The sequence below is a fragment of the Pristiophorus japonicus genome, chromosome 11 (genome assembly GCF_044704955.1).
Source record: "Pristiophorus japonicus isolate sPriJap1 chromosome 11, sPriJap1.hap1, whole genome shotgun sequence".
NCBI lineage: Eukaryota > Metazoa > Chordata > Chondrichthyes > Pristiophoridae > Pristiophorus > Pristiophorus japonicus.
This window is the reverse complement of record NC_091987.1, coordinates 122,457,198-122,469,200: the sequence shown is the minus strand read 5'-3', so window position 1 is coordinate 122,469,200 and position 12,003 is coordinate 122,457,198. Positions and strand designations below refer to the sequence as shown.

The 12,003-nt window shown below is 41.6% G+C and overlaps 1 protein-coding gene across 2 annotated transcripts in view; it reads right to left on the bottom strand.

Moving 5' to 3' along the window:
• Positions 1-48: 48 nt before the first annotated feature.
• sh3kbp1 (SH3-domain kinase binding protein 1) overlaps positions 49-12,003 on the bottom strand; it is a 380,309-nt gene continuing 368,354 nt past the window's right edge. For both annotated transcript variants that reach the window (XM_070893971.1, XM_070893970.1), the window contains one exon: positions 49-836. In XM_070893971.1, the coding sequence (XP_070750072.1) occupies positions 795-836 (42 nt within the window). In that variant the 3' untranslated portion in view covers positions 49-794. The remainder of the gene's footprint in view (positions 837-12,003) is intronic.

The window sequence follows — 12,003 nt, the reverse complement described above, 5'->3', positions numbered from 1 at the left end:
TTTCTTGCATCATCCCAGAATGAAGGAACAAAGTAGCCAGACAATCTCTGAAAATAGCAATTGTGTATTTAATAAATCAATCTGAAATACAGTTCTAATCTTAGTCTGAAATAATTCCCATAAGTACAACGGGCATGCTGAGATGGGAACATTCTTTAATAGGGAGTTTGCTCAGGCACCAATTTAATTCTGTACAATCTACAGTATTAATAATTTGGTTAGAATGTTTTGCTCACTACACCCATTGCTGTACTTTGAGGGATAATTTCAAGATAAAGCACCTTATACAAAAAGGACATTTCACACCTATGAAAACTGGATGACTTGTAGGAGTGTGATACTGTCACCACAGAAGAAATAAACTAAAACACACATCAACAGAAAAATAAATGGACAACAAAAAAGTCAGGCATATATAAACTGGCACTCAAACATTACATTTTCTTTATTGAAAAATAGCATCAAATAGTACCAGTGTGGGCTTATGCGCCTGAATTACTTCATTGCAAATTGTGTGTATATATTTATATTTATACACACATACACAAAAATATGTATATAAGCCTTTTGGACGTCAGTGCATTTAGTACAGGGGACATAATAAAATCACTCTGCAGTTATCGTGTGACCAAGACTCTCTTGCATTACAAAACTCATGAAAACCTGTTTATAAAAGATGCATGGGGGGGAAAAGCTTACAAAATGAATTTGGCACAAAACTAAATTTGGCTGTGTTATAACTTAAGTCCTGGAGCTATCAGAGGTGTCACTGCAGCATTCATTCCAGGGAACTCTCATTTTGATTGAAGTGCTTTTTTAATTCCTTCCACTTCCAGCTGTGAATGAAAAATACACATGAGCTTCCCATCCAATCTGTGAGAAGTTGAGCTGCAGAGGATGTTAAATAGACAGATAGATCATCTGTATCCATTGATCCAAGCACTGCTGTTCTGATCCTAGGTGTAATACCCAGGGTGTTCTTTAACATTCTCTAACTCAACTTATCTTCATACCTGTCATGTATTCAACTGTCATAAGTTGTACACCCTGAGAACATTGACCACTAGGTGGTGAACTTTTGGGTGACACTCCTACCCTGGACTTTCAGGTATTAAAGGGGAAGCTCCACCCACCTTCATCACTTCAGTACTGGCTAATAAAGGACTGGTCACAGAGTGACTTTCTCTCAAGTATGGGCCTCGTGTGCATTTATACTGTATAGTAAGGACATACTAATACCCACCTGTGATAGGTGGAAAACATACACTAGTATTCCATTGATCAAGACATTCCTCTGGGCCAATCTAGACTCCTGTCATATTTTGGATGCAATATTATGTCCTCCCAGTGTCGCACCAACTCACAAAAGACGCATTTGGATCATTGATCATATAAATTTATGGCACAAAGGGATGCATTGAGTCTGCCAGCCAAAAAAACTATCCAACCTAATCCCACTTTCCAGCTCTTGGTTCATAGCCTTGTAGGTAACAGAATAGCCAAGTACTTTTGAAATGTGATGAATGTTTCTGCCTCTACCACCCTTCAGGCAGTGAGTTCCAGAACCCCACCACCCTCTAGGTGAAAAAAGTTCTCAACTCCTCTCTAACCTTTTACCAATTACTTTAAATCTACTCCCCTGGTTATTGACCTCTCTGCTAGGGGAAAGATCCTTCCTATCCATTCTATCTAAGCTCCTCAATTTTATACACCTCAATAAGGTCTCCCCTCAGCCTCCTCAGTTCCAAAAAAAAATAACCCCAGCCTATCCCAATCTTCCCTCATAGTTAAAATTCTCCAGTCCTGGCAACATCCTCATAAATCTCCTCTGTAGCCTCTAGTGCAATAGCATCTTTCCTGTACTGTACAAGAACTGTATGCAGTACTCTAGCTGTGGCCTAACTAGTGTTTTATACAGTTCAAGCATAACCTCCCTGCTCTTGTATTCTATGGTTAATAAAGGCAAGTATCCCGTATGCTTTCTTAACCACATTATCTATCTGTCCTACTACCTTCAGGTATGTGGGGACATGCACTCCAAGGTCCCTCTACACGTCTCAGTATCCTACCATTTATTGTATATTCCCTTGTTAGCTCTCCCCAAACACATTACTTTACACTTCTCCGGATTGAATTCCATTTGCTACTTTGCTGCCCACCCAACTCGTCCATTGATTTTTTCCTCACTATCAATCACACAGCCAATTTTTGTATCATCTGAAAACTTCTTAATTATGCTCCCTACATTGAAGTCCAAATCATTGATGCATACCACAAAAAGGTATCTAGTACTGAGCTCTGCGGAACCACACTGGAAACAGCTATCCAGTTATAAAAACATCCGTTGAGCATTACCCTTTGCTTCCTGCCATTGAGCCAATTACACGTCATCGATAATTGGGAGGTGTTCGCTGGACAAGGTAAGTTGTTTAGGAGGGATGGCCTCCATCTTAACTTCCTGGAAGTACAAAGGCTGGCAGAGGACGTTTGCTTTCAGAAAGCATTTAAACTAGTTCGGCAAGGAGATAGTGCAGATAAGTTCAAAGATAGCCTTACTGAACTTGATTATTACATAAATGCTAAACATGTAGATAGGAAGCATATATTAAATAACAAAAAAAAGATGAGACACCTTTAAATTGTTTTTATGTAAATACAAGGAGTGTTAGAAACAAATTGTTACAACTGCAATCCTGTATTGGAGAAGTTAAGACATTGTGTATTTCTGAGACATGGCTAGGCAAAAGTGATGCAACAGAAATTCACCTAAAGGGCTACAAGTGTTTCAGAAAGGGCAGAGAAGGTCAACAGGGGGGATGGGGTTGCTATTTTTATGTGAGAATCTAACAGCTAGAGAAAGACTTGATTTATCCTCATCAAGTACAGCTGAGGCTATTTGGGTTCAAGTTCACAGGCAGGGAGGGGACTAATTATTGGTAACTGTTATAGGCCCCCGGGTCAGACACCTGAACATGATGAGTTATTTATGGAAACAGATTGCAAATGCTTTTAATAAACCTCCTGGGTGGTGATGAGACCGATGTAGAATATAAATGGGAAGTTTTTAAGAACAAGATAAAAAATGTGGAAAACAAATATGTACCCAAAGTCAAAAGAAGGATGTGTGGTAAGAAAAAGCCAAGGTCGCTGACAGGTTATGTACAAAAACAAATAAGATGTAAACAGAAATGTTCGATAAATTAAAGACATTTAACACTCAATTAAACAGAGTTGATTACAAGGAACAACTAAATAAAACTAAGGCTGCTATTAGATCAGCAAAAAGGCTCCTGGAAAAAAAGATCGTGCACAACTGGAAATAATGGGAAAAGCTTTTTCAGTTATGTAGAGTCAGAAAACTATCGAAGACTATTGGGCCATTGAACAATGTTCAAGGACAGATTACAAAAGACTCACTGGGTATGGCAGAAATATTAAATGAGTACTTTGCATTGATCTTCACCCTTGAAGATGATGCTCAACTATTAGATTTTAATAAAGTTACTAACAAAACTAGTGTTAAAATAAATGACAAGAAAGAATTAAGAACGTGAAAATAGAGCAGCCGAACCAGATGATATCCATCCGATAGGAACCTCGGGGAGATGGGACATGTGCTGTGCGAGCCCATAGCCTGTATTTTCATTAGCTCACCGCACTCTGGAATGATTACTATAGACTGGAAGGAGGCTATTGTAGTCCCCACTTTTAAAAAAAAGGTGACAAGACAAACCCGGGTAACTATAGGCCCATTAATTTAACATCAGTAATAGGTAAGATACTTGAGAAAATCATTAGAGATGTATATATGAACACTTGGACAGAGAGGGACATAAGAACATAAGAATTAGGAACAGGAGTAGGCCATCTAGCCCCTCGAGCCTGCTCTGCCATTCAACAAGATCATGGCTGATCTGGCCGTGGACTCAGCTCCACTTACCCGCCCGCTCCCCGTAACCCTTAATTCCCTTTTTGGTTAAAAATCTACCTTTCTGTGACTTGAAGACATTCAATGAGCTAGCCTCAACTGCTTCCTTGGGCAGAGAATTCCACAGATTCACAACCCTCTGGGAGAAGAAATTCCTTCTCAACTCGGTTTTAAATTGGCTCCCCCGTATTTTGAGGCTGTGCCCCCTAGTTCTAGTCTCCCTGACCAGTGGAAACAACCTCTCTGCCTCTATCTTGTCTATCCCTTTCATTATTTTAAATGTTTCTATAAGATCACCCCTCATCCTTCTGAACTCCAACGAGTAAAGACCCAGTCTACTCAATCTATCATCATAAGGTAACACCCAACATGGTTTCATAAAAAGGTCATGTCTTACAAATCTAATTCCATTTTTTGAAGAAGTTACAATGTTGGTGGATGAGGGTAGTCCAATAGACATTGGTGATGAAATTGGGCTCCTCTGTGCCTTCGGGGGGCGATAACGGGGCATAAATGGGTCTGCGGTGAGATCAGCAACTCCCGCTAAATTCGGCGGGAGTTTTGCAGCGGCGGTATAGTAATGCGCCTGATCTCCTTCACCTGGAGATCGTGACATCATCACCGTCGGCATCGTGCTTGTAGCACCCCGGAACGAACTTGCACCTCGGGTGAAAACACTGACAGTTGCAGGAGGCATCCATCGGGAGGCCCGGCGCTACAGGGGCAATGCTTAAAGGCAAGGTGGACAAAGTAAGTAAAAAAAACATTTCAAATCTCTTTCCAATTTTTTAATCTTGTTTGCTGCCCGTGATTGATCAGCCCAGCACTCTGCTGCAGTGCATTGAGCTGATCGGGCCGGATCGCAGCTGCCATCGAGGAGAAGGTAAGTCTTCTTTTGCAGAGCCTGTGGCGATGGCCCTTTCCTTTAAGGGAGGGAAGGAGCCTTCCAACGCGGCAGCGCTGCACAGCTACCGCCATGCCTGCTGCCTCTTGCGTTCCAGAAAGATAGAGGAGCACTTGATTTAGTGCTCCACTTCCTTCCTGGAGCGCAAACGGCAAACTTTTTTAAAGTTTGAAAACATTAGCGTCTGGCGATAATTTTTCAAATTTTAAAAGTTAACGCCCTGTTTAGGGCACTCCCCAATTTTCCCCCCGTTGTCTACTTACATTTCCCAAAAGTTTTTGATAAGGTATCGCATAAAAGGCTTCTCTATAATAGCAATGCCTCTGGTATTAGTGGGTAATATATTGAGCTGGATTCAGAGCTGGCTGCCTAGACGTAGGCAAAAAGTAGTTATAGATGGATTTGGATCTTATTGGAGACCGCTCACCAGTGGTGTCCTGCAGGGATCAATGTTGGGACCGTTGTTCTTTATTATTTTTATTAATGATCTGGATGTAGGTGTTGGGGGCACAATCTACAAATTTGCAGATGATACAAAGATCTGTGCGAGTGATAGAACTGTAGATGATGCTTGTCTGCTTCAGGCAGATCTTAATGTGTTGGGAGATTGGACTTAAGACTGGAAAATGATGTATAACTTAGATAAGTGCAGTGTTATGCATGTGGGCCGAGCAAATACTCAACATTCATACACCCTCCAGGGAAAGGCATTAAAGATGGTGGAGATAGAGATTTGGGCATTCTAGTGCGTACATCCTTAAAGGTACACGAGCAATGCCGTGCAGTGATAGCAAGAGCAAATAGGGGGTTGGGGTGTATGCATAGGACAATTGAATACAAGACAAGGCACACTGTTTTGTCCTTGTGCAAGACCTGCTGATGCTGCGCCCACAGTGGTATTGGGTAGGGAATCACACGGACCCAGTGACTATGTAGGAATGGCGATATATGTCCAAGTAAGGATGGTATGTGACGTGGAGGTGGTGATATTGCTGTTGTTGTGCTCTCAGTACAGAAGGTATAAGATTACAATTACAGAAGATTTACAAGGATGATACAGGAAATGCGAGGGTATACACATCAGGAAAGGATGAACAGGCTGGGTCTCTTTTCTCTTGAAAAGAGAAGGCTGAGGGATGACCTTATGAAAGGTTTTGATAAGAGTGGATAGAGAGAGAATGTTTCCACTTGTGGGGAAGAGCATAACTAGAGGTTATCAATATAAGGTAGTCAGCAAGAAATCCAATAGGGAATTCAGAAGAAACTTCTTTATTCAGTGAGTGGTGAGAATGTGGAACTCACTACCACAGGGAGTGTTTGAAGCGAATAGTACAGATGCATTTAAGGGGAGGCTAGACAAGCATATGAGGGAGAAGGAAATAGAGAGTAATTCTGTTAGATTTAGATGAGAAAAGATGGGAGGCTCGAGTGGAGCATAAACACCAGCATGGACTGGTTGGGCCGAATGGCCTGTTTCTGTATCGTATATCCAATGTAATCCTATGTAACCTTAGTCAGGCCGCACTTGGAATACTGTGTCCAGTTTTGGTCTCTTCACATACGTGGGTGATATTGAGGCTTTGGAAAGGGTGCAGAGGAGTGCCACTAGACTCATTCCCAGTCTAAAGCATCTTAGGTACCAAGATAGGCTAAAAGAGTTGTGACTCTATACCTTAGAGTAGCGTAGACTTAGGGGGAATCTGATTGCGGTTTATAAGATCATGAAGGGAATTAATTGTGTTCCAGCTGACAGTTTATTTCAATTAAATAGGTTAGGCAGGACTAGGGGTCACACATTTAAGTTATACAAGGCTAGTTTAGATGTCAGGAGGTGGGTGGTTCTTTTCCCAGAGAATAGTGGACCTCTGGAACAGGCTGCCGTCTTGTGCGGTGGATACAGACTCGCTGAATTCCTTCAAGCGAGAGCTGGATTTATTTCTGGCTGGGGCAGAGATCTCTGCTTACAGAAGGCAGGTACTACTGGGAATTTTGAACTAGTTTCGATCATCTAGATGGGTTGGAGAGGAATTTCCCAGATTTTTCCTCCCAAATTGGCTTGGGTTTTTAAAATCTTTTTTTGTCTCTCCTAGGAGATCACATGGTTTCGGGTGGTGTGGAGCGTATATGTTGTGGTACCCGATGAACCTGACGGTCTTTACCTGTCTGTCATTGTTCGTATGTTCAGATCCAACTTGCCACTTTTACTTTTCTGACCAGTCTGTCATGTGGGACCTTGTCAAAAGCGTTGCTAAAATCCATGTAGATTACACCAGATATACTACCTTCATCAACCCTCTTTGTTACCTCCTCAAAAAATTCAATCAAGTTAGTCAGACAAGACCTTCCCTCAACAAATCCATGCTGACTGCAAGATGGTCAGGACTGGACACTAAATATTGTCAATGATAATAAGGAAATGACGGACATGTTAAATAATTACTTTGCAACAGTATTTACAGTAGGGGAAGAGAATAGCATACCGGAAATCCCAAGGAAACTAATATTGAATCAGGGACAGGGACTCAATAAAATTAACGCAAGTAAAATAACAGTAATGAAGAAAATAATGGCACTATAGAGTGACAAATCCCCAGGACCAGATGATTTCTATCCGAGGGATTAAAGGAAGTAGGTGAGCACATTGCAGATGCCCTAACTATAATCTTCCAAAGTTCTCTCGATTCAAGAACCGCTGCTTTAGATTGGAAAATTGCATATGTCACTCCACTATTTAAGAATGACGAGTGAGGGAAACCAGGGAATTATAGAACAGTTAGCCTAACATGTGTTTTCGGGAAATTGCTAGAGTCTATAATTAAGGATAGGGTGACTGAACAACTCAAAAATTTTCAATTGATCAGAGAGAGCCAGCATGGATTTGTGAAACGTAGGTATTGCCTGACAAACCGGATTGAATTTTTTGAGGAGGTGAGTAAAGTAGTGGACAGGGGAATGTCTATGGATGTTATTTATATGGACTTCCAGAAGACATTTGATAAAGTCCCACATATGAGAATGTTAACTAAGCTCGAAGCCCACGGAATTGAGAGCAAATTATTGTCCTGGTTAGGAAACTGGCTGAGCGGCAGGAGCCAGGCAGTGGCAATAATGGGTAGGTATTCAAACTAGCAGGATGTCACGATGTAACTAGTGGTGTCCCGCAGGGAACTGTGTTGGGGCCTCAACTATTCACAGTAGTTATTAACGACTTAGATGATGGCATAGAAAATTATATATCCAAATTTTCCAATGAAAAATAGACATGCGGCATGGTAGGCAGTGTAGATGAAAGCATAAAATTACAAAGGATATTGACAGATTAAGCGAATGGGTAAAACAATGGCAAATGGATTTCAATGTAGGCAAATGTGAAGTCATCCACTTTGGATTGATAGATTTTTGTTAACCAAAGGTACTAAGGGGTATGGGCCAAAGGCAGGTATATGAAGTTAGGTCTCAGATCAGCCATGATCTCATTGAATGGTGGAACAGGCTCGAGGGGCTCAAAGGCCTACTCATGTTCCTCCATTCCCTCCATTCAATGAGATCATAGATGATCTGTATCTTAACTCCATCCACCTACCTTGGCTATTTTATACTTTTGGATGGATAGAGGATTGACTAACGAACAGAAAACAGAGTGTCAGAATAAATGGTTCATTCTCTGGTTGGCAACCAGTAACTAGTAGAGTGCCGCAAGGAGCAGTGCTGGGACCCCAACTATTTACAATCTATATTAACGACTTGGAAGAAGGGACTGAGTGTAACGTAGCTAAGTTTGCTGACGATACAAAGATGGGAAGAAAAGCAATTTGTGAGGAGGACACAAAAAATCCGCAAAAGGACATAGGGGCTAAGTGAGTGGGCAAAAATTTGGCAACTGGAGTATAATGTTGGAAAGTGTGAGGTCATACACTTTGGTAGAAATAATCAAAGAGTAAGTTATTTAAATGGAGAAAGATTGCAAAGTGCCACACTACAGCGGGACCTGGGGGTACTTGTGCATGAAATGCAAAAGGATAGTATGCAGGTACAGCAAGTGATCAGGAAGACCAATGGTATCTTGGCCTTTATTGCAAAGGGGATGGAATATAAAAGCAGGGATGTCTTGCTACAGCTATACAAAGTATTGATACTGCGTGCAGTTTTGGTTTCCCTATTTCCGAAAGGATATACTTGCTTTGGAGGCAGTTCAGAGAAGATTCACTAGGTTGATTCTGGGGATGAGGGGGTTGACATGAGGAAAGGTTGAGTAGGTTGGGCCTCTACTCACTGGAATTCAGAAGAATGAGAGGTGATCTTATCGAAACGTATAAGATTATGAGGGGGCTTGACAAAGTGGATGCAGAAAGGATGTTTCCACAGATGGGGGAGACTAGAACTAGTGGGCATGATCTTAGAATAAGGGGCCGCCCATTTGAAATAGAGATGAGGAGAAATTTCTTCTCCTAGAGGGTTGTAAATCTGTGATATTCACTGCCTCAGAGAGCTGTGGAAGCAGGGACATTGAATAAGACAGAAATAAACAGTTTCTTAAACGATAAGGGGATAAGGAGTTATGGGGAGCGGGCAGGGAAGTGGAGCTGAGTCCATGATCAGATCAGCCATGATTTTATTGAATGGCGGAGCAGGCTCGAGGGGCCGTATGGCCTACTCCTGCTCCTATTTCTTATGTTCTTATATAGCGCCTTTAACATAGTGAAATGTCCCAAGGCATTTCACAGGAGTATTACGAGATAAAAAATTTGACAGCGAGCTGAAAAGGAGAAATTTGGGCAGGTGACTAAAAACTTGGTCAAAGAGGTAGGTTTTAAGGAGCGTCTTGAAGGAGGAAAGAAAGGTAAGAAAGGCTGAGAGGTTTAGGCAGAGAAATCCAGAATTTAGGGCCTAGGCAACAGAAAGCATAGCCACCAATGGTTGAGTGATTAAAAGCAGGGATATGCAAGAGGCCAGAATTGGAGAAGTACAGAGGGTTGTGGGCTGGAGGAGGTTACAGAGATAGGGAGGGGCAAGGCCATGGAGGAATTTGGCTCAAGAGGGCAAAATTAGAGGAATGCAGACATCTCGGGGAGGTTGTGAGGCTGCAGGAGATTACAGAGATAGGGAGGGGCGAGGCCATGAAGGGATTTGAAAACAAGGATGAGAATTTTGAAATTGGGGCGTTGCTTCACCAGGAGCCAATGTATGTCAGTGAGCACAGGGGTGATGGGTGATTGGTGCGGGTTAGGACACGGGAAGCCGAGTTTTGGATCACCTCTAGTTTACGAAGGAGTATTTCCTAACTTCAATCCGGCCTGTAATCTGCATCTCCCGAAAGCAGCAGGCTGGCATTGGAAACTTATTGCATTTCGAAACAAAGCCATGGAGCACTATCTTGTAATTCTATGGCACAGTGTACTGGAGTATTAAAACACTGCTACTAATATAGTTTCTCCATTGTACTGGTGGGAAAACTGCTCTGCAGATTTCACTGGACATTGGGGGAAACAGTGTAATGGCGTGTACAACAGCATGAAGTTTGGGTTGTGCAAGTAGCAACACCCAGTGCTTTTGCTGTTAGGGAAAATGGGTAAGTGCAAAAGGGGGAAAGATATTTTACACTGGACATCATTTGACATATGTTGAATATACTATCGGCTGCAACACTTTCAAAATTGCAGAGAGGCATTAAATGGCTCTATCGGGGGATTATATGCTTGTGGATTATGCAAAATTATGCGGTGGTGTTAAACTGGGTTTAGAAAACGGAGCCTCTTGGGAGCTTTAAAAACAGAAGGAATCTTAAAAAAATAATGTTTTGGGAGAATAGACACATCTGCATTCAAAATTTACCTTCCTTAGGCCAAGGAAGCCTGTTCACGACCCATAATATAACATGGGAACAGTGGCTGTGAACTGCTAGACTCTAAGCCATAGAACAATGCAGCAAGAGAATGAGCCAAAAATTGCGGCCTCGCCGGATATGTATGATGGGCGCACGCACCCGAAGAGGCCTCGCAAATGGCAGTTCTCTCTGCGCAATGCGCATGCATCGAGAACCAGTTTTTGTGATCTGTCTTTTGACCTTCAAACTCTTACGCCTGGTAAAAGTAGACATGTAGTCTACTTTTAACAGCGAGGAGTTTTAAAACATAGAAAAATTAAATTTAATCACTCATGTTTATATTAAAAATCCAGTCCATTCAGGCAAGTTTATTTTAACCATATTAAAACACGTGAAAAAAAATTCAAGTTTTTTTTTTCTAAAACATTTCATTACATTCAATTTCAATTCATTTTAAATATATGAGGTGTTTTTTTTATTTATTGTGTCTTGTTTCTTGTTTTAGGGGGTATTCTCATTGATAGTAATGGGTGCTCATACAAACGAAGCTCCCATTACTATCAATGAGAAAACTAGATAGTGATTGGTGGTCCAGGCCCACGTGATGCCAGGATACGAATACGATCCTGGAAGACATGTTTCCGTTAGCTGGACTGTAAGCTGGAATCCTACGTTCCTCTGGGACTACCAGGTATTTTTGTAAAAAGATTTCAGGTCGGAGGCATCCGCCCGAAGGAAGCCTCTGACCGCAATTTTCCCCCCAAGGTTTCATCAACAAGTGGCTAAGTGTTTGAAAGAAGGAAAAAACTTGTATGCATAAAGCTCCTCTCACAACCTCAGGACATCCCAAAACACTTTACAACCAATGAAGTAGTTTTGAAGTGTGGTCACTGTTGTAATCTCAGAAATGCAGCAGCCAATCTACATACAGCAAGATCCCACAAACAGCAAAGAGATAAATGACCAGATAATCCATTTTTGTGATGCTGGTTGAGGGATAATTGTTGGCCAGGACTACCGTGCTCTGTTTTGAATAGTGCTACAAGATCTTTTACATCCACTTGAGAAAGCAGACGGCCTCGATTTAATGACATCCAAAAGGACGGCATCTCCAACATAGCAAAAGCTTTTACCGATATATAAAATGGAAAAGAGTGACTAAAGTAAATGTTGGTCCCTTAGAAGATGAAAAGGGGAGTTTAATAATGGGAAATGTGGAAATGGCTGAGACCTTAAACAATTATTTTGCTTCGGTCTTCACAGTGGAAGACACAAAAACCATGCCAAAAATTGCTGGTCACGGGAATGTGGGACGGGAGGACCTTGAGACAATCACTATCACTAGGG